The following is a 22,631-nucleotide window of genomic DNA, read 5'->3' as shown; positions in this document are numbered from 1 at the left end:
CTTCTTTACCCAGACAGGGATATTGGGAAGCCTTGAAAGGGGATCTTCTTCAACTGTTCTCAGCCCTACTCATGTATTAAGAAACGAAGGCTCAAAAAAACGTGCAAAAGAATCCCAGCACTCCGGAAGCAGAGGTAGGCAGATCTCTGTGAGTTCGAGGCCAGCCTGGTCTACAAATCAAGTTCCAGGACATCCAGGACTACACAGAGAAACCCCGGTGTGTGTGTGTGGAGGGGGGAGCGGGGAGACACAAAAAGAAAAGAAAGAAAACAACAACAAAACAACCCAAACAAAATGATGACGACAACAATAACAACAACAACAACAACAACAACAAAAAACCCATGCGAATAATACCAGAGTTCAAAGTCAGAACTCAGAACCGTGCACCCCAATAACTGGTAAATGCTGCCAGAGTTAAGAATTAGGAGACAGAGGTAGGAGGGGCTCCAGGAGTTCGAGGCCAGCATGGTCCACCAGTGAGCTCCAGGTCAGCCTGGACTGCACAGTGAGACCTCTCCTGAAAGACAAAATACTGCTTCGCGGCTTCCTCGGAGGTCACCCGTTTGCGGTGTAGGGGGCGGGAGGCGATGGTTTTGTCCTGTAGGACTGAGCGCACCGGCGCACGCACAGGGCGGGGAGCAGGCGGAGGAGGGCGGCGCCGCAGGGCTGGGGCCTGGGCTGCACCTCGGCCGGAAGTGCCCGCCCGCCGGGGGCGCCTCGGCGGAGAACGAGCTAGCTCCCTCGTTTCCTCGCTCGTTCGCACGGCGCCCGGACCGGGCGCCCCGCAGCCTCGCAGCCCCGCAGCCCCGCAGCTCCGCAGGTGAGCGCCGCGCCTCTCCCGTGGGATGCAACATGGGCCGCCCTGCTTGCATCTCCTTCGCCCCTCACCCCGCCCCATCCTCCTCGGCTCTGGGTCACCTCCCCCTTCGCCTCCCTCTCTTCTGTCTCTCCCTCCTCCTTCTCTTCTCTCTCTCTCTCTCTCTCTCTGTCCTCCTCTCTCTCTGTCTTTCCTCTCCTCTCTTAGTTTTCCCCTTCTTCTTCCTCCCCAGCAAACCCTAGTGGCCCCCGAGGCCCCTGGGTCGCCAGGCACATGCAGCTGCAGCCGGCTGCCTGGGATGCTCTTTGCCGGGGTGGAACTACCGAACTACTTCTGCTCTGTTCTAGAAGCGCTCGCTGGGGTTTTGATGCGCCTTCTACGCTGTATTTAAAAATGTTGGCAATTACTTTAAAGATGTAAGACAAGATTGGGAAACAATGCCAGTTTTGATGAGTTCTTTCTAGCATTTTTAAAAGTGGTGAGGTTGGGGAAGTCACTACAGGCTAGCCATTTCCAGGTGTCGCATTCGAAGTGTGTGTGTGTGTTAAACTTTCAAGGTTTGAGGCTTTCTTTGTCTGGTTAGGGGTCTCAGCTCCCCCCCCCCCTTTCCATACTGAGGAAGGTTCTTTAGAAGCGGAGTAAAACGCACGCGTTTGATGAACTGTTTGTTCAGCAGTAATGTAATGAGTGACCGTGACTGAATGAATGGCGGTCAGTTTGGGTCAGATTTGACAGTTGTGTTTCCGAAGGTGAGGGCTGGGGGCTTGGGAAGCCACCAGCGGTACTGTTGGGTCTGAGCACAGTGCAGCTCCTGACTTAGAGAGCGGGTGGGCTCACTATGGCAGGAATCATTTTCCCTCGCAAACATAGCCTGTTGGCTGTAGAAGATCTTGTCAGGGTGGACACGCCTGAAAGTGTTAGTGAATGATAAGTTGAATTCTTAAAACACGGAAAGAAATTATTTTGGTTTTTAGGCCTAATTCTCCCTCTTGGGGGATGATTTTTACATTTTGCACATTTATATAATGAGTGAGTTTTGTACAAAAATAACAGAAATGTTGCTTGCAGGGAGCCTATGTGTGTGTTGGGGGGTGATGAGACCCTTTGACCTGTTCTGGCTGTTAGGCCTTGAAGTCCATCTGCTTTGTAATTACTGGTGACTTTCGGTTGGTTATTGGTGGGGGATGGGAAGGGTTTACATTTGTTTGTTTTTAGGCCTAGGGCACAAGGAATGTGAGCTCTTTTGGTGTGTTCCCATGGCCACCTCAGCAGGGAAGGCCTGCCAGTGCCCTGTGAAAGGGCCCAAGTAGTAAAGACCAGAACTGGGAACGAGCTGTGAGGGGCAGTTGGGGGGCGGGGAAAGGGAGTTTGCTGGAAGCAGGGGCCTGAGGAGCAGCCTTGCCCCTGGGAATCCTGAGGTGCTGAGGGGAAAGGAAGCCCGTGAGCCCTATGTTTTTCCCTCGCATTTCTTTACATGGTTGTCATTGTTTTTTCTTTTTTAAAAAATTAAAGATTCCTTTACTTTAGGACCTAACATGAAAAATAACATCCATAATTTCTTTTTTTAAATAAAGCATTTCTTGTTTGGAAAAAGGAATAAAAAAAATAAAGGTAGGAGGTGTGGCCTTCAGATGCCTTTACTCCCCTGCTGGGGAAATGGCTAGGGGTGTGTGTAAAAAAAAGTGTCAGTACAGGACTGAATTCCCCAGCTGGGTAGATGGACAGAGGCCCTGGTGTGGTCGACCAGGGCCCAGGGGAATCTGTGAAAGGCCCTGGCTCAAACAACGCAGGAGATATCCGTAGAGGAAGATGCTGGATGTGGAAGGGAATCCTCCCTCATGTGTGTGCACACCAACATATAAACATGCGTGCACATCAACATATAAACACGCATGCACACCAACACATAAACCCACGTGCACATCAACATATGAGCATGTGCGCACATTGACATAAACATGCGTGCACATCGACATATAAATATGCATAGCGCGCGTGCCCATACACAGGCTTTAGCTTCAATCTTAGAAACTTCAAGAGGTATTAAACACTTTAAAACTTCTTTGACAGTTTCATACCTGAAAACCTTCTCTTAGCGCCCCAGGCCAGTTTGCTTTCCAGGCTTTTGAAGAGTAATTATTTGGGGAGAGACTTGGCCTGAAGTTTTCAGGTGTTCCCAATTCCCCAGAGCGATTTTCTCATGCTTCACCAGGTGTTGCTTTAACAGGACGTTGCCTGACTGAGATCTGAGCACCTGACACAAATGCACACCTGAAGACAGTTACACGAGCTGGCAGCTTATGTCACAGCCTGCTCCCCCTGTATGTGTTTCTACTTCTATATAAATAAATATGCATGTGCTAATTGTCTTCACGTTATTTCTGAAGACTCAGGTTTCACTTTTAGCTGCCATTGCTGTAATGTCGGTGGAGAGCCGTGCTTCAGTTCTTTCACTTAATTCAGGATCCATTTCCTGTCCGGTCTGCTTCTGTCCTGAGGGCTTTGACTTTGCATGTGGTTCACGTGCAGAGCCTGTGCCTTGCCTGACCTCTTTGTATTGCTTGTGTTTCACGTGTGCCTCTCACGCCCATCCTAAGTGTGTGTTATTCCTCGGAAGGTTTCCTGTAGCTAAAGTCCGCCCTTGTACCCCACTGTGTACAGGCCAGCTAGATAGTGGGAAAGGTGACAGGGACCTGTGGGAGAACGTAGATTTATGCTCCCACGTGTACAATACTGTCGGTGTTTTATGGTCTCGTAACACAGCTGGTGAGAATCAATGAAGTACGACTTCTTCGTGTCCACTGTATGCCATGCTCGTGAAATGCGGCGCTCCACTGCCACGCTCCACTGCCACGCTCCACTGCCACGCTCCACTGCCACGTTCCGCTACAACTGGATGAAAAGGAGTGTTTTTCCTCTCTACACCTCCCACAGCCTCTGGGATGCAGTGTCCCAAAGGAGACAGCTGGTCTTCTGCTAGACAGTTCTCACATCTGAGCCCCACGAGGCTGAGCGAGGACTCTCCCCTTTCTGTAGTTCTGTGGTTAAACATTTTCTCGAAGGTGACTGGTTTCCTTGATATTCTCTTTAGGTTTCTTAACCGCCTCAGGCAGCAGTCACCAGGTGAGCTAGCTAGTTTGGGTTGTTTGTTTGTTTTTGTTTTTAATCAGTTTGGTACAAGCTAGGGTCATCTGGGAAGAGGGAACCTCAACTGAAGATTTGCCTCCATCAGACTGGCTTGTGGGCATGTCCATGGTGCATTTTCTTGATTAAAGATTGCTGTAGGAAGGCCACGCCCACTGTGGATGGGTCATCCTTGGGCAGCTGGTCCCTATGGTATTAGAAAGCAGGCCGAGCAAACCACGGAGAGCCGACAGAGAGCAGTGTTCTCTCATGGTCTCTGCAGCAGTTCTTGCCCTGACTTCCCTCCGTGATGTGGAAAGTGTATAAGTCAAACCTTTTCCTCCCCAAGCTGTTTTTGGTTGTGGTAGAAACCAAACCAGGGCACCAGGGTCATCCCTACAGAGTGGCCTGCAAGTTCCAATTAGAAATAGGCTCTCTCAGTTACCTGACTCAGATGGCAGACTCTTCCCTGTGTCTCTTTGGAGGCCTTCCCCTACTACCTTGTTCTTCGGGTGGTGGTGCCCAGCCCAAGGCACCCTTGTTGTGGAGGGGACTGGTGTTTCCACTTCCTGGTGCCCATGTGACATGCATCACAGTGGCTTTAAACAGGGAAGGTGTGGCATGCCCCGAGATGCAGCTCTCAGGCTGGCCAGAGTCGCAGGGAAGGTGTAGCATGCCCCAAGATGCTGCTCGCAGACTGGCCAGAGTCCTATCTCTTTCTTACATTGTGCTTCTTTTCACCATTTTGCTTTTGTAGAAAAACAAAATCAGAACAGTGGGGGAGCAGTCCTGCAGCATTCAGCGTACCGGTGTCCTGACTTTTATGCATTTCCCACGCAGAGGACAGGAAACCATATTCAGGCCCTGGATGTCCTTAAGTTGTTTTCATTTTCCAGCAAAACCAGAAACATACTCTACTGCCTGTTCTGTAACCTTTGCACTCTACAGTTTGTATGCTGTGGTTTTGTTTTCTAGGTTAACACTATGATTTTCCCCTTGTTGGTGATTCTTCTCTGCACAGTACTTGGCCAGGGCTGTAGTCCTTGGGAAACTCAGTTGGGGTGGCTGAGACTTCAAGACGGGTCGTTGGCTGTTACCAGTTTTAAAACATTGTTGTCTTGCTGACTGCTTAGCAGGGACAGGGTTTTATTTCTCTAGTCAAATAATTGATTGGTCTGATGTTCCTGGCAGCAGAACTGCAGACCTGGTGTTTTCTGCTTCCCTCTGTTGCTGGTATTGAGGCAGCAGACAGGTTATTCCTTACCACGCCCCTACACCCACTCACCTGTGCTCCCCCCCTCCCCACCCCCTGCTTCACTTTTGCCAGGTCCTGCAGAGACAGGGCTGCTCTGGGCACATTCTGATGGACATGTTAGCCTTGCCTACGCTTGCGCAGGGAATCTGATCACTGCGGAGACCAGCTTTAGACAAGGAAGCTGCTTTAGACAGCCATGGCATGTTACCCTTCTGCAAGAAGTGAATGGGAAGGCTGCGTACACGGGGCAGACATTCATAGGTCCGGGTGTGGGGAAAGGCTGTTCTGTGTAGAGGACGTTGAGGGTGAGACACTGGGAGAAAGCCAGGAGGCCACCAAAGAGCAAGGGCAATGAACAAAATCTTCATCTCCAGATGGCAGAGAAATGCAAACTCTTCTCCAGAAATAAATGGGTCACTTTCTCTGGTGACTCACCAGATCCATGTTGGTCCTGTCTGGAAGCAACTAAAGGGAACAGGTGTGGCCTCCAGCCTCCCTTAGTATTGCTGTCCTCCATGTCTGCTCCTGGTGGCCAGAGTCTTGAAACCTCGTGGGTTTGCTGTGAGTCAGAAAATTTGCATTTTCAACATTGCTAATGCTGGCCCAGTGACCACACTTCACAGCTGTTAACCTGGGTCGGGAGAGGTGCCTCAGTGGTCAAGAGTACTTATTGCTTTCACAGAGGACCTGGGTTTGGTTTCCGTCACTGCATGTTGGCTCACAACCATTCTTAACTCCAGTTCCAGGGGCCCTGAAGTCCTCTTCTGACCTCTGAGGGTACCAGGCACTCATAAGGACAGGCTTTTCTGGGCCTTCCCTAAGCAGTGCAGCTCCTGGGGGACTTAGTGTTAGCACTGCGGATGTTGTGAGCAGTCTGCTCCCTGGGGGACTTAGTGTTAGCACTGTCAGGATGCTGGCACTAAGGATGACTGCATGGCACAGTAGTGTTAACTTCCTTGCTGGTCGTGTTATCTACCTTGCGGTACAGCCCTCGCAAACACAGGGCAGGGAAGTCATTACTGTGCCGACTGAAACTTTGCTATGTGCACCGGGTGGGGCTGCTTCGTTGGAGTCTTGCTGTGTAGCTGAGGCTAGCCTGGAGTTCGCCCTCCTGCCTCATCCTCCTGAGAGCTGGGGTACCAGGTGTGACCCACCCACCTAGTCCTTTTTTTCACATTTCACTTTCTAGAAACGATGTAGATGTCCGGAATCGGAGGGACCGCGGTTTACTGTCGCGGTTTATCGCTGGGTGTGAGAAGTGAGAGGAACGCAGCCTTTGGACTTCCTGGTGACTTCATGAAGGAAGTTAGCCAGACTTGGTGGACTTGACCTTCCTTCTCTATTAGAGGAAGTTTGTCGCTGTTTAAAGATTGTTAATGTTTAAACCCCCACAATGGTCCTATTCAGAGGTCTTGATTTAACCGCTCACTTCCGTCTTGGATGGAAAGCAGCTATAAAGGATGGCCCTGTCAGTCAAGCCGTGTTTACAGGCAATGCCAGCTGTGGGCCAGGGACTGTGTTTGCTGCTCTCTGCCTCAGAAACAGTTTTGAGACAAGACTGTTTTTAAACTCAGAAGCAGCGTGGTGGTCCCAGCCTTCCAAGACCTTGCTGCTGCCGTACAGGGCGTGGCGTACTCATCAAGGTGATTTTTGAACTGGCTGCTCTGCAGCTTGCTGTCTGGGTTTAGGTGGAGCCCAGCCTGTGGTTAGGGACAGAGGCGTGGCCCCAGCCCTATTTGCAGAAGCTGTGTTATTTCTGCTTCGGTGACTTCGTGCCCCAGGCAGGTTTCTGTTCATGTGAGAACACTGTGGCCGAAAGCATCCTGGGGAGGAAAGGGATTATTTGATTTCCGGGTTCCAGTTCATCCTTGGAAGAAGCCACAGGCGCAGGAACTGAGGCAGAGACCATGTTGGGATTCCCTTTACTGGCTTTCTTTCCATGACTTGGTCAGTTTGCTTTTTGATACAATTCAGGACCACTTGCCCAGAGGTGGTACTGTTCACAGAGAGCTGGGCCTTCCCACATCAATTCCTAACCAAGAAAATGCACCTCAGCCTTGCCCACAGGCCAGTCTGGAGGATGTGGTTCTCTTAGTTGACTAGAACTGTGTCAAGCTGACAAAAACAAACAAACAAACAAAACAACAGCAGCAAACAAACAAAAAACCTGACTGTCAGGCAAGCATGGCTATCCAGATTCTGCTCATCTAGTTGTTCAAATGTATTTGGCTATATTATTAACAATCTGTGCAAAAAAATTTTTTTCAGACTCGGTTTCTTTGTGTAGCTCTGGCTGTCCTGGAACTTGCTCTGTAGACCAGACTGGCCTAGAACACAGAGATCCCCCTGCCTCTGCCTCCTTAGTGCTGGGATTAAAGATGTGCGCCACCACCTGACCTAAAAATGAAAAGTTTTTAAAATGGGAAATACTTAAAGTGTTGGACGCGCCAGTGTCCGTCCGTCCGTCCCTCCCTCCCTCTCTTCCTCCCTCCCTCCCTCTCTTCCTCCCTCCCTCCCTTTCTTAGTCAGGTGTGGTGTCATACACTTTTAATCCCAGCACTTGCAAGAGAAAGGCAATTGTATCTTTTTGAGTTCAAGCCTGGTCTACATAGTGAGCTCCAACACAGCTAGCACTACATACAGAGACCCTATCCAAACACACACCTTTAAACGAGGGTCTCTATTCCCATCGTCCACTTGGTGCTGAGATTCTAACCCAGGGCCTTGTTTGTGCTAAACACAGGCTGCCATTAAGCTACATCCTCGGGATCCTTTCTATTTTCTAAAGCAAGGGAAAAATAAGGCATAGAATAGTGGCTGCTGATCCCTGCAATCCCAGTACTCGGGAGGCTGAAGCAGGAGGATCACCAATGGCTCGAAGTCAGCCTGAGCTACAGAGTGAGACCCCGTCTTAGACAAAATTACCTTTTAAGCAAATATTAACTTAACCAGTTGGTTAAAACTTTAAAACACAGTAAAGCCGTGAAAATCCACAGCTTTTTCCATGGCTTTCCTGATTCATGGAGCCGTTTACCCCCTGTGGTGGCACACGTCTGTCCTCCCAGCAGGTGGGAAACTGGGACTGAAGGACAGATAGTTTAAAGCCAGCCTGGTCTACACCGCAGAGCTGTTCTCCCAACCCCACCACCAAAGATGTAGACTTAACACAGAAACAAACAGTTCTTATGTTCACTGCAGGGAGGTCTGGAGGAGGAGGTTTGCAGAGTTTAGACAGTTTAGATTTTATAGTCTAAAGTGGGTCAAGGAAAAGTGGGAATCCTGCCTGCAGTCCTCGTCCTCAGTCGCTCAGCTCGCTGGCCCTGCCGGTCGCTCAGTCGCTCAGCTCGGTGCTGGTCTTGCAGGTCAGCCTTGCCTCTCCAGCTGCTTCCCCACCTGAGACCCTTGTTCCCAGCAGCATGCTGGGTCGTCCTGGCTTTGCAGTTGGCGTGTCTTCCCGGGCAGTCATGCTTAGACCACAGTGAGGCGTTCCTTTCTCTTGGAGTTGTTGGCTAGATAGTCTGCTGTGATCACACTCACTAGGCCGCCCACTGGTGGTGTTTGTCAGCTCCGCCTCAGTGGACAGTGGAGCCAAAGGAGGACAGCCAGCAGGAGGGACGGGTCCAGGAGAGAGCAGACTTGGGGTCTGTCGCTGGCTGTCCCCTTTGGACGAGCCACATCTGTGTCGCCGTAACCATCTGTGTCGCCGTAACCAAAGCTCTGGATGGATGCCATGGATCCGTTTAAGGAAAGGTGTATCTTGGCTCCCAGTTTCATAGGGATTTCAGGCTCTCATGGTTCCCACCCTGTCTCAGTCCGACTGCACATATGACTCCCATCCCTGCTCCTGGGAGGGACAAGTCCTCTCTGCTTCCTGTTGAGCGGCGACACTGCTCATGGTGTAACTCGGAACAGTTCACACTCACTTCCAGCATGGTGTTCCTGCTTTGCTTCTGGAGGCTTTATTGGGGTGGCAGATATGATGTGGGGGTACATGACCAAGGCTTCCTCCACCCTCTGGATAGCCTGAAAACGCCAGATTTCTCACAGATGTGGACATAGGATTTGTTATTCTTGTTCACAAACATGAGCAATCTCAGGTCATACCAGATATTGAGGGCTGCGCTGCACCCATTATACAGATGAGCAATTCGGGGTTCAAGAGGTATGGTGCCATGCTGAGGACTCCAGCTTGTTTTGCCTGGGTCCCTGAATGGTGCCAATCTTCAGCCCGGAGCCCTGGCCTCACCATTCAGGCATGTAGACCCGCGACTATGGGCACTGGTACATGTTCTGCATGTAAAGGGCCCGCATGTCACAGAGTACGTGAGTCAGCGTTCCCTGCTAGTGGCCTCCCTGTGGTCTGCTTTGGGGATGGTAATCTTAGTGTGGAAACTTAATGTGTTTTTATTTGGCAGATCCTTAGCCCTGATTTTAAGATGATGGGATTGGGAAATGGGCGTCGCAGCATGAAGTCTCCGCCCCTTATCATGGCTGCCCTGGTGGCCTGCGTCATTGTGCTGGGCTTCAACTACTGGCTTGCAAGCTCCAGAAGCGTGGAACTCCAGGTATCTTGTGTATTTAGAATGTATGGATGCTGTGTAATGTTTAAAGTCGCTAGACAGCACCACGGGCTCCCTGTTCATTGTCAGTCAATTCCTTGGGTTCCCGTAGCTCACACTAATGGTATTTTAGGTCCCAACCCCCTCCCCAGCCCCAGTCTGCTTACTCTGTGACTGTTGAGTTACAGTTCACACCACATTCTGTACTCTGTAATTGTTGAGTTACAGTTCACACCTTATTAGTACTCTTGTGACTGTTGAGTTGCAGTTCACACCGCATTCTGAACTCTGTGACTGTTGAGTTACAGTTCACACCTCATTCTGTAAGATGGGTCCGTAGGCAAGCCTGTGGGCATTTCTTAATTAGTGGTTCATGCGGATGAGCCGTGCCAGTGTGGGGTGATACACATGCTGGTAGGAGAGAGGAGTCCCGGGGCAGGTAGACCAAAGTTGTGCAGAAAGAAAGCAGCCAGACAAGCCAAGAGGAGCAAACCAGTAAGCAACACTCCTGTGGTCTTTGCTTCAGTTCCTGCCTCCAGGCTCCTGCCCTGACTTCCTTAGTGATGGCCTGTGATTGGGACGTGTTAGCCAGTAGACCATGTCCTCCCCAGGGGCCTGTAGTCATGGTGTTTGTCATAGCAGCAGAAACCTACCTAAGACACATATTAAGCAATGACAACGTGTCTCCTTGATGGATGAGCTCCTCTGAGGCCTCCTGCTCCGTAGTTCACATGTGTTACTTTTGCTCTGCCCAATCTAGTCCTGCAGAGGGTATGCTCAACCTTCCCCTAGATGTACTGATGATTGGCTGCCTCTGGCAAGTGTCTAATTAAAGTATTTTAGCAAGTCCGTCCCCTCGCCCCCCACCTTGTGTCCTCTGGGTGAGCGTCCACACACCACCCCTTCCCTTGCCCTGGTCGTTGCTGGGCTCCAAGCTTTTGTACTGTGAGGAGCTGGCAGTGTCTCGGTGACATGGACCTTTGGGCCTGTGGTTTCTTCGTAGACACGCATCGTGGAGCTGGAAGGCCGGGTGCGCCGGGCTGCCGCAGAGAGAGGTGCTGTGGAGATGAAGAAGAACGAGTTCCAGGGTGAACTGCAGAAGCAGCGGGAGCAGCTCGACAGGATCCAGTCCAGCCACAGCTTCCAGATGGAGAACGTCAACAGGCTGCACCAGGACGAGAAGGCAAGGCCCACTGTCCCCACCGCCCTCTTCCGAATGACACTCACCTGGTCATGTGGCCGTGTTCCGGGTGGAGGTTTATGTTATTGCATGGAGGAGTGAGCTCGCTGGTGCAGCTTTGGCCCCTAAGCTCTGCTGTTCCCGGCTGAAATGTCTGCGGCGTCAGCAGTGGGGGGCGCTGAGCGGAGCGAGGTGGGGTGGAATCTCCTCCTGCTGGTGTTCTCCCTCTTTCTTCTCTCCAGGCCGTGCCAAATACTTGTCATAGACAGACATTTTTTGTGTCTTCAGGCATCTCATACACAGATTAGAGGCAGCCTAGAAACCAAGGAGGATATTGAACCAGTCAAGAACCAGTCTCCATAAGATCTAAAAAATACCATCAACCCAGAACACAAAAACCCAGTGCCCTCAGAGATTTCTGAATGGAAGGTATAAATGCAAAATTGGAAGAAGAGAAAGTAAAAAGCTCTACAGGGAGAGACTAATGCAAATTAAATATGAAATATACTTTTAGGCAAACAAAACAAAACCAAGAATGTCACATAGGGGAAAGCATTGCTCTCTAATCCCCGCCAAAAAAATGCAAAGAGGGAACCGACAGATGGGCTGTCAGCTGAACAAAGGCCTCCTGTTCATTGGCCTTCCTTCGCCCGCTTGGTTTTTCTGAGGGTTATGTGACTAAACTCTCTTTATTCACATCTAAGGCAGTGGAAGTCATTAGTGTCTTCCAAACCAAAGTACATCAAAGCCATGGCCACTGGGGTTCTCTCCCTCCTTGGCCGTGGCTGCTTGGTTGGAAGGAGGCGAGTGTGAGGGCTGTGGTCTCTGGGGGGGCTCTGTTCAGGGAGGGCTCTGCTGCTCCCCTGCTGGTGCTGAAGGTGGGATAGCAGCTCCCTCAGTAGCAGGAATCAGGCATTGCCTCCTTTCTGATTAATTCCACCCCAGCCCCAGCCTGTGGCACAGTGCCGTTCAGTATGTTCATCCCCCTCTTAGTCAGTCTCCATAGAAACAAACCTTGCCCCCAGCTACACTCTAAAACCCCAGACCAGTCTAGGCATCCCTCAGTCTAATCTCGTCTAGAGTCAGGTTCCACAGGCTTCTTCTGTTCCCCTCATAGTAGCGGAGATTGAATCTAGGCCCTCTCATCTGCTCCCTGCTCCAATTTAAAAAAAAAAAAATGTTTTTAAGGTTTGGAATAGGGTACCAGTAAGTTTCCCAGGCTGGCCTTGAGCTGACTATGTAATCCAGGCTGGCTTTGACCTGACTATGTAATCCAGGCTGGCCTTGACCTGACTATGTAGTCCAGGCTGGCCTTCTCCTGACTACGTAGCCCAGGATGACCTTGACATGACTATGTAGCTCTGGCTGGCCTTGAACTCAGTGCTTTTGCCTCAACATCTTAGCGTTCCTGCTTTTGTTGCAGACTCACCCAGGGTGAGATCTAGACCCTGGATGGCTCCAAGGGCCAGCTTCCCCTTGGCTTCTAGCTGCCTTCTTCCTTTACTGGCAGGGTGAGAAGGTCACCTATGTGACTGGATAGTGGAGACCTGTAGGTGGTGTGGCTCTGTCTGCCTGTTCCCCCCCTCCACAGACACTCGCAGCACACCCTTTCATGTCTGTGCTTCTGGAGACTGTGACAGACCAGCTGGCTGTGTGACAGGATTGAAGTCCTTCCTCCATGGCCAAAGGCCTTCTCCTTCTGAGGTGACCGGGCCCAGCTCCCAGTCCAGTTCCTCAGTGTCTCTTCGTGGGAGTCTTGCTAAGGAGCAATGCCCAGCGGTGGGGTTTTCTCAATGGTGGTAATGTTGTCTGTCCCTTCTCTACAGCACGGTAGCCACTAGCCACGTGAGGCTATCGAATGCCTGAAGGGAGGCTAAAGGGACTAACAGGTGGGATTTGATTGTAAGTAACAGAAATAACATTGTCAAATACGGTCAGGGGCTGTCCTGGCTGGCATAAGTGTGGGTGATTGGTAAGGAAGCTGATTTGGGCTTAGGCTTTGGGAATCACGTTCCATAGACAAGCAGACTCACAAGGTCTCAGGAGGTTCTTAGCTTTCCGTCCTTGCTCTTTGAGGGTTGCACACATGCACAGGACTGGGCAACCCAATTCTAACTATGTAATATCCGAAGTGTGCCACGCTATGAGACGTTTTCAGCGCCTGACTCAAACAGGTGTGGACTCGGGCACTTTTCCAATGCCTTGTTTCAGATGAGGTGTGCCGGACAAGTCAAGTTTGTGTAGATGTAGACACTAAAATCTGAGAAGCTCTGGTTCTGACATACAAGTGGCCCAAGCATCTCCCCTGCAGGAGAGGGTCCTGGAAGGTGAGATCTCCCTTGACTGGTGCCTGCTCCCCTGAGAGTCTCCCTGCTTGCTGTCCAGCTGCTGGGGTCTTGGTCGGTTCATTAGGCTGGCTGCTGTTTACGCCTCTCCGTGGGGTTTGACCTTAGCCTGAGAGCTCATGGGAAAAGACTTAAAGCAGTGTGTGCTGCCTCAGACTGCCTAGGACTCAAAGACTATATCATTGTTAGAGGATTGCCCACACGTTCCTGTGTCCCCACATTTTGTCTGGTCCCCAAGTCACTGTGACGCAGCTGCTGGTCCAGAGCCTGCAGTCTGAGACCGTGTGTTTTGTGGCATCAAAGCTAAAAAGGAGATAATCAGACACTCTCCTTTTAGCCTTTTGTATTTTCCTAAGTGAATGGTTTTGTTTGTTTGTTTGTCTTTTAGTTTTTGAGACAGGGTTTCTCTGGGTAGCCCTGACTGTCCTGGAACTCGCTGGGTAGACCCGGCTAGACTTGAACTCAGAGATCTGCCTGCTTCTGCCTCCTGAGTGCTGGGATCAAAGGTGCGCGCACTACCATGCCCTGTTCATAAAGGCCAGGGTCATGAGCAAATGATTCCTTAAACAAGTTGACAACAAGGCTGAGCTAAACCATTTTTAAAAGATTTGCTTACTATATGTGTGTGAGTGTTTTTCCTACATGTGAATGCTACAGGTATGTGTCTGGTATCTACAGAAACCAAAAGAGGACCCTAGATCCCCTGGAGCTGGAGTTCCAGATGGTTGTGAGATACTGTGTGTTTGCTGGACGCTGGACCCAGGCCCTTTCCTCTGTTCTTCACCGCTGAGCCTTCTGTTAGCCCCTGAACTAAGCTCTGTTTATTCAGACTTGCTGGCATTGGTGGAAGCTGCACCAGACTAGAACCTTACTGCTCATCATTACATCTCTCACCAAGGTTGCTGCCTTGCCTAGAATTCAATAAGGGTGGGTCTTGGGGTCCTTAGCACTGAAATCAGCTTACTCGAGAGCCCTTCACATGGGCCGGAGTGTTGAGCAAGTGTGAGGTGCCAACTACCCCAGAAGCTTAACAGGACCCAACAGTAATCTCCACCCATATTTTATACGTTTAGAGACAGGATCTTTGTATCCCAGGCCACCTGAGACCTCCCTGTCTTCCTGCCTCTGCTTCCCAAGTGGTGGGATTGCAGGTTTTAACTGCCCACCCCCCGGTAAGGATGAGATCATCCACACAATTTTTGAGCCAAATTTGAATCAAGCTTTATTAACTACTGATCATGATGATGGGCACTGGCCAGGTCCATACCAGGGATTCCCACTGAATGGCTGTGAATTACTTGTGTCCCTTGCTTATAAAGGCAGAACCCACAAGGCTCTACACTTCCTCCCTTTGTCCAGTTGGGGGCAAGCATACATCCTGATGTACCTCCTGCCTGCGTGTGATCAAGCCCCTCCTGTGCAGTTGGAGCAATCAACCTTGTTTGCCAAAGTGGAAACATGTGGCTTGTTCCCTTCACGAACAACAGCCCTGTTGTTCCCGTATCTGTCCTTGGGCAAGTGGGGCTTACAGGTTAGAGGCGTTTTTATTTTCTAGTTCTCTTAAGCACAGGAATTTAAACTTAAAACATACCTGTAGCCTTCAGAAGGCACCCAGATACTATTTGAGGATCATAATAAATTATAAAATTGGGGTGTGCCTGCCCCTTCTTCGTCTCTGCATTCTCCCCTGCCTCTGTGAACTTTAACTGTTAGCCTTCTAGCTCATATTGCTGAACTTTCTCACACCCAAAAGTAACGCTTTTTTATGTTTGTTTTTCAGGTATTTGCTCAGGTCCTTGGAGTTAGTTTTCCTTTGAGGTCCTTGTTGAGTTCATAGCTAGTTCGTTCCTTAAAGTGGCCACACCCTCCTTAACCTCCTCAGTAAAGTAGCCTTCCTTGCTTTTAGTTGTCTCTGTGATCGGTGGCTGCAGTGAGCTGCCCTGCCCTGCTCCCTGGGCTCTCGGAGTTTGAACCTTGTAGTGCTTTCCCAGGTACAGTCTGGGTCTCATTATCGAGCTGCGACAGGAATTTAGTACATTCTGCCCACACTCAGAAAGTGAAAAGTAATTGAGTGTCGTTATACGTGTTAAATTGGTTTTTTGAAACTATTGTTTAGTTTATGAAAGAAACGGGTGCGTGTGTAAATGTTTGTGCTGGCTCCCAAGGGGAACTTTGTCCTTGTAAGTTATGGCTAAAGGGGTAAAGGGAGCCTTAAAGTTCCCGCCTTTCACACCTCCTTTCAGGATTCAGTTAAAGACACCATGAGAAGCTAAAGGGGAGCTAAAATCTGCGGTAAAGAAGTCTGCTCACAATGGGATCCGTCTGTCCATGTTTCTTTATTCTTTCCTCTTTCAATCCTTGTTTTCCCTTCTCTCTTCTCTCTTGTTCTACGTGTTACAAACATTCACATATTTCCTTAAAACCAGCAAATCCCCAGTCCTAGCAGGTTCTAGGGCCAGAATTATTTTGCCCCATAAAAAAAAATCAGATAACGGTTTTCACACGCGCGCGCGCGCACACACACACACACACACACACACACACACACACTCTCTCTCATACACTAATAGATTTTCTGTAATGATATAATAGGTTTCTCAGCTGACATAGTAAACCAGATTAAGGCAAACTGAAAAAGGAAAAGAACAGGTTTATTTGAGTAAAACAACTCCCAGGTGAGTTTTCCAGCCCCAGAGATGGGGGCAGAGAAGTCACGCAGGCAAACTAAAACAGGAAGGGAGGTTATATACCCTGTAGGTGAGGGGTGATGACGTGTCCCCCACAAGCTGGGGTTGTGCCCAAGTATGGTCAAAACTGACCGCTTTAGGCGGGATCTTGGACTGCTGGAAACTTCATGGGAGGAGCTGGGATTTTTGGTGCCTTTTCTTTGTTGAAGATTCTCTGAGAGGCAGGATTTGGAGAGAGAGAGGAATGGAGCTTTCTTAGATCATGCAGGAGTGAGCTAGAGGCTCCAGCCGAACATATATGTTTATATATTATATATTTTTATATAAATACACATATATATACAAAACATTATTTCCTGGTTGAACACTGAAAATCTGAAGCCCTCCAAAACTCTTAATTTTTTGAACATTACAGTTTTACATTTGGCATGATGGCAGTGTTAGTGTTCAGGCATCTGTGCTGGCCTGCCCTTGGGGTCCTCACAGGTGCTTCCTCAGCTGCAGCCACTAAGAACACCAGCTGTGCACCTTTGCTAAGCTCCCTTTCAAAAGGTGGGCCTTGCCCACCTCCCCTCTCTCCCTCCCTCTCCCTTCCTCCCCCTCCCCCTCTCCCTCTCCCTCTGCCTCTGCCTCTGCCTCTGCCTCTCCCTCTCCCTCTCCCTCTCCCTCTCTCTCTCTCTCTCTCTCTCTCTCTGCTCCTCTGCTTGCCTCTTTATATCACCTCCTTCCCCCATCCCCACACACCTGTTTGACCTCCTGCTGGCCAGGTGCCAGGAGCTCACATCCAGCCAAGAAGACCGATTTGTCCTTACCTGCTAGTCCTGCCATAACAAATGACCACAGAGTGGGTGGTTTAAGCCCATGTGGAGTTTACCCTTTCAGGTTTGTCAAGGTCAGAAGTCTTAAAGTCTTAAAGTCACCAGGGTCCTGTCCCTGTAGATGCCAGGGACAGCCTTGCCCCTGTCCTCAAGCTTCCAGAGATCCCTGTGGACACATTTCTGCAGCTTACCCGCCTCCCCCCCCGAAATGCAGCCTTCTTCCTTCTGGCTTTCCACGTCTTTGCCTCTCTCTTGTGAATACCAGGAACATGGGAGAGGGGCATTCATTAGCCGCAGGAGTTCTGTGGGTACCCCGCGTTTAGGAATCTTCCAGGTGATAGGAAGTTTACAGATGTGGCTGTGCCAACTGTCACTCCCTCTGTACCCATTGTAAGCAGACTGGGGAGGCCTCCAGCTGTCCAGGGAAATGCTGTCCTTCCTTCTGCACGTGCACGTTCCTGTGTGTGTGTGCACATGTGAGTTCACGTACACTTGTGTTCACGTGGAGAACGGAGGCTAATGTCAGCCTCCCTCCCCCCTTCCCCACCTTATGCTTTGAAACAGGGTCTCTCACTGAACTTGGGGCTCTTGACCTTGGCTAGCCTAGCTGGTCAGCAGACCCCGGGTGCCCTCCGGTTTGTCTCCCAGGAGCTGGGATTACAGGTCTGTGCCGCAGTGCGCTTTTCATGCCTGAGCTTGGCCGAAATGCTTGCCTGCTTCCCGAAGGTCCTTCTTTGTTAGTTTGAGCTTATCTTCTTCTTTTTTTCTTTTTAAGATTGCATGTATATGTTTGTCTGTATGAGGGTATGTGTACATGTGTGTGCAGAGTAGATGCCACTAGAGGCCTTGGGGTGTCTTCTGTTGCTGTCCTCTGATTATACCTTTGAGGCAGGGTCTCTTGTGTCCTGGGCTTGTGTTTCCTCAGTTAGGCTGGAGTCCTCCTGTCTGTCTACCTTGGAGCTGAGAGCACATGGGAGCCTGGGTTTGTCGCATAGCTGCTGGGACCGCTACTCTGGTCCCTGAGATAGCACAGAAGTCCTCTCACCTGCTAACGATCTTTCTAGTCCCATTTTCTGGAGGCAGTCTGGCCTGAAACTTACTGTATGGCCCAGGCTGGTCTCAAACTCACAGCAATCTTCCTGCCTCAGATTCCCAGCTTGAAACATGTTTCTGAAGATTTAAGAGGCAGCCGGGCTTGAGATTTTAATTGACAGAAACCTGTAACATTCATGTGTGAGGCTCTGCGTTGTCTCCCAAGGCTAGCTGAGTCCGTTCTGTTCCGTTCCTGTCAGAAGGCTGATTTGGGGTCTGGTGATCTTCTGCAGTATTGGGTGCAGTCTGGGGCAGGGCAAGAGGCGGAGATCCCGGTCTACTGAGTAGAACTGTCGGACAAATGTGGACCTTCCCGCCATTCGCTCGTGTGGATTGCCAAACCTTAGTCAGACATAGCTTCCCCGTCAGTGTCTGTCTGTGGCATCCTGGCGCTGTGTGTCCGCCTTGACATTCATACTTGCTGTGTTCTTGCCAGGCTTGCTAATTAGCCGGCCGCAGCAGGGCACAAAGAAAATTCTTAGAGTGCGTTTCCTTTGTGATGGAAATAGAGATCCTGAGGGGAAACAAGGGAAAGAAAGGACTGGAAGAAAAGATCTGAGCCGGAGGGAAAGGAAGCCACAGAGGCCTGTGCATTGCTTTGTGCTCAGAGAAAGCTGCTCAGAGGCACAGCTGCTGGTGAGGCCCGGGTGTGAGCCCAGCCTCATCAAAACAGGAGCACCGGGGAGGTAGAGATGCTAGGGTGCCCTGAGGTGCTGTCAGTGTCCTGGTTCTCCCTGTGTGTGACACTGTTCTTGAGGGGACTGAAATGACTACTCGCCCTAAAATGCTCGTTCCCTTTGCCACCTCTCCTTGCCCCACCGGGAAGCTCCCTCTCAGACATGCCTGGAGGTTGGTCTCCAGGTGATGGCGGTCAGTATTAACCATCACAAGTGGAGACATCAGGAACGTTCATCACTGGCGTGAAACTCTGACCTCCAGCAGGACGTGATCACTGCCATCTTGAAACCCACACCTTCTTAACACTGGACTGACCACCATTGACTTATGGGCAGAAGGAAAGGGTCCACTGGCAGCTCCCAGGTGGCTCCTGGCCCCTCCCTGAGTCTGTGTAGGTGGTTACTAGCTACTGGGGTGGGGTGGGGTTCTAGAGTGGTATACCTGCCTTGTGTTGTCTGTGCTCTTGTAGGCAGCCCTCATCCCTGTTCCCCTAAGGAACCCTGGTTAAAATCCCTGGCTCATGACCTGGATGGAAATGAGTCAGCCTGTCCTTGGGCTGCCTGGGATGAGCAGGCTTTGGTGCACATGCCCACAGGGAAAGCTCACCAGCACATCTGTAATTGGCTAAGAGGCAGACTCACTTTGGCCCCCAGATGTCTGTGTACATCGGTTTGCGATGAGTACACGTTACCGTCTACAGGAGAGAAGAGTGTGGAATGACCCCTGTTTGGGAACAACACAATGTGGCCACCACAGGGGATCCATGCAGGCCTTCCCCAGTCATACGTGCCCTTGTTCTGAAGCCCCGTGAGGCTGCAAACCTGCAGCCGCAGGCCTCCAGCCCACACATGTTTGTCTTCTGGGCGGTTAACGCGAGCTAGGAAGAATCCAGGACTGTTGGTGCTAGCATGCCCGCCTTCAGAGCCAGAGGTACCCCTGCTTCAGTCCCGGGGCGCACATGCTCCTCTGTCTTAGCCTCTTCTTTACTGTGCTGGATGAAACCACTGTTCTAGAACCGACTTCACCTCCACAGCCACTGCCTTGAGCAGGGCCCGGTGTGAGAACTTGGAGAGAAGCTGAGTGTGTGCAGAGGGGCGTGCACTGCCTCAGGGCTCAACCCACGTCCTCTGGCTGCAGAGAGCTAGAGCGAAGGCAGAGGAGGCTCTCTCTGCTTCTAACCTCGGTTTACTTACTAATGGAGCATCAGCGAAGGTTCTGGGGTTCTCCATGCTAAGGCAGAGGAGGCTGTGCTTCTAACTTCAGTTTACTTACTAATGGAACATCAGTGAAGGTTCTGGGGTTCTCCATGTCTGGCGTGTTTGAGGCCTCCTGGGTGTTCTCTTTGATCCAAGTTGCCTGTAGTGGCATGTAAGTGGGCCAAGAGCCTGGGAGGCATTTATGACAGCTGGTCCCCTGCTCTCTTCCTTAGAGAAGGGGCCTTAGAGGTCCACTGTGGACCAGGAGAGCCAAGGCAGGTTCCCTGAGATGCCAACCTCTTGTTTGTGAAGAGAAACATCAGGAGGGCACCAGGGCAGGTGTTTGAGCAGGATCAGTAAGGGACAGGGAAGGCCCTAGGGGCCCTATAAAACACCCAAGCCAGCCATGTAGCTGTCCAGCAGACTTTGAGGGCTCTCTTGTCCTAAACGTATGAAGCAGTCGTCATTTTCCCTTTCTCTGAGACTTAGTCTGTCTTCCTCAGCCTTTCAGCTCTTCTGCCACCCCAGACAACAGCCATCACCCCATTGCCTGCCCGCCCTCCCTCCCTTCCTCCCTCCCTCCCTCCCTTCTCCCCCCTCCCTCCCTCCCTCCCTCCCTCTCTTTTCCCCCCTCCCCTCCTTCCTCCCTCCCTCTTCTCACCAGAATCTGTAGAGTCCCTTTCCTGAGGATTCTTGGTTTCAAGTAGCCAGTTTTAGCCAGAGCTCACTTTCCACAGCCCCCCCCCCCCCATCTATACCTCAGGGAAGGGGACTCCTTACAGTCCTTAGTTTGCAGAATAGATCCCAGAATAGGTCTGGGTGTGGCATGCCCTGGTCCTCCACTTGAGTTGTGGGCTGGGCCTTGCTGTTCAGTCTAGTTGTGAAGGTGGGAGGATGTTGCTCTCCTTAAAGGCACAGGATATCCTGGCAGGAGTTGCTTTGGTTGTGTGATGCGGCCAGCCTGTGTGCACTTGGCCTGGGGATACACCGTTTGTCAGAGAGCAGCCATGTTTTTCCTGTACTTTGTCCCCCACCCCCACCTCACAAAATGGCCAGAGTCCAGAGGGAGACACCGTTCAGCTCCTTGCTATTCAGAACAGTGACTGTATAGAAGTGCAGGAATCGGGGTAGTCGTGAAGGCCAGAGGCTTTCATATGGGGAGGGTGGATTTGCAGGCAGAGCTGCCTTAGGTCTACAGGCCTCCTGAGGAACTTCTCTGGACTGCAGCTGTGGAAAAGGAGGGCAGCCTTCGGTGGTTTGGCTGTGGATTGCCTTGCATAGGCACCTGCACTATGGAGTTGGCCCCAGCTGGCAGTGCTATTTTGGGAGGCTGTAGAAACAGGTCACTGGGGGCATCTGACGAGCCTGTTTCTTTCCAATTGAACCACTCCTTCCTGGAGGGAGCCGGAGTGTTCAGACACTAAGGAAGCTCACCAAGGAGGCTCGAACCATCACGAAACTTTCCCTCCAGAGGTTACCCAAGCAAGAAGGAATTGTGGGGGAGTCTTTAACAGAGCTGCCCACAACTTGAGCGGGGAGCTCCGAGGGGCAGATTTCCTGAGTGCCAAGGTGAGTTTTCAGTGAGGATCCTCGGAGTCAGCCATGCTCCTGTAGTAGCCCCTCACCCCCAATGCTATGACCCCCCCACACCCAGTAAAACCCCACAGTTCGCCCTGCTAGGCTTATGTTATGTTGGAAGTGTGTGGTTTGTTAACGACTCCCCAAGGAGAGGTTCCTGGGACTACCTTGTCCCTGCCTCCTGTGTCTGTACTGGTCACCGTGGCGTGAGCTCCTTCTCCATGTTCCTTACCACAGTGACCTGCCAGCGACCTCTGAAACCCTGATCCTCTGTCACAGTGACAGAGAGCCCTACACAACTCACCATGAAAGATCAAGTCCCCTATGTAGCACGATTAATGAAAACCCAAAGATAGATATTGGGGTTCAACCTGAAGGTCAGGAAATCAAAACAGCCGGTCACTGGCTCTTCCCTCTACCTCAGTCCGAAAATGGCGATCCTGCCTCCAGGAATCTCAAAATGAGACTGTGTGAGAGCTGTCTCCTCCTGTCTTATATTCCTCTCTAGTGCTGGTTCTAAAGATGTGCACCACTACCGCCTGGTTTCTATGGCAAACCAGTGTGGCTACTGGGATTAGAGGTGTGTGTCACCACTGCCTGGTCTGTAAACTGATTGGTGCGGCTGTTTTACTCTCTGAACTTCAGGCAAGCTTTCTTTATTAAAATACAAATGGAATGTCATGATATCCTTCTCATAAAAGACAGACTGACGAGACTGAAACACACCAAGAAACACGTGAAGTCCAAGAGGACTTCAGAAGTGAAGTCTAAAGACCCAGGTGAATGGCCCTCTTCATGTGTGAGCTTGGTGGGATGTTCACTGTGTGGACATGTGGGGAGGCAGAACATGCTTGGCAGCCGCCAAGGGAAACACTCAGGTTGTGGGCCAGTCACCTGGGCGGCTGCTGTTCTGAGGCCGGGCCCCTCTGCAGTGCGAGCTAATAGGGCCCAGAGTGTTTGTGGCCAGCTCTGACGTGGCAGACAAGGGAAGCTAGGGAGATATTATTAGGTTCAGTGACTGTTGTTGAGGAAAATGAGTCTGGTTCCTGTGTCTGTGCCCTGGAAAGAGGAATCCCCATCTCTGCTGAATCCTGAGGGAGGAGGGGGAGGGGAGAGAACTCTGCTGCTAAGGCCTTCCTCTCCCTTTCCTGTGCCTGCTTTCCTGCTGAGCCCCATCCACAGCTGCTGAGCCCTGTTGATAGCCCCTGACATTTCCTGGAGACACATGGGAAGACATGCTGTGGGAGGGGCTTTGTTTGTAGGTTTGGGAAACAACCATGGGAGGTGAGCAGGGTCTCAC

The 22,631-nt window shown here is 50.9% G+C and overlaps 1 protein-coding gene and 1 long non-coding RNA gene across 3 annotated transcripts in view; one reads left to right on the top strand and one right to left on the bottom strand.

The window, feature by feature from the left end:
* The first annotated feature begins 701 nt into the window (after positions 1–701).
* Positions 702–22,631, top strand: part of Golm1 (golgi membrane protein 1) — a 43,931-nt gene continuing 22,001 nt past the window's right edge. For both annotated transcript variants that reach the window (XM_085699640.2, XM_085699641.2), the window contains exons 1-3: positions 702–823; positions 9,614–9,763; positions 10,761–10,940. In XM_085699640.2, the coding sequence (XP_085555766.2) occupies positions 9,635–9,763; positions 10,761–10,940 (309 nt within the window). In that variant the 5' untranslated portion in view covers positions 702–823; positions 9,614–9,634. The remainder of the gene's footprint in view (positions 824–9,613; positions 9,764–10,760; positions 10,941–22,631) is intronic.
* LOC148119918 (uncharacterized) lies at positions 18,002–20,582 on the bottom strand. The gene is made up of 2 exons (XR_015734912.1): positions 20,415–20,582; positions 18,002–18,393 (listed from the first exon to the last, which is right to left on the bottom strand). It is a non-coding gene; the product is annotated as an uncharacterized LOC148119918 (long non-coding RNA).

This window comes from Myodes glareolus, chromosome 14 (genome assembly GCF_982192425.1).
Source record: "Myodes glareolus chromosome 14, mMyoGla1.1, whole genome shotgun sequence".
Taxonomy (NCBI): Eukaryota; Metazoa; Chordata; class Mammalia; order Rodentia; family Cricetidae; genus Myodes; species Myodes glareolus.
This window is presented reverse-complemented; position numbering and strand designations above follow the sequence as displayed.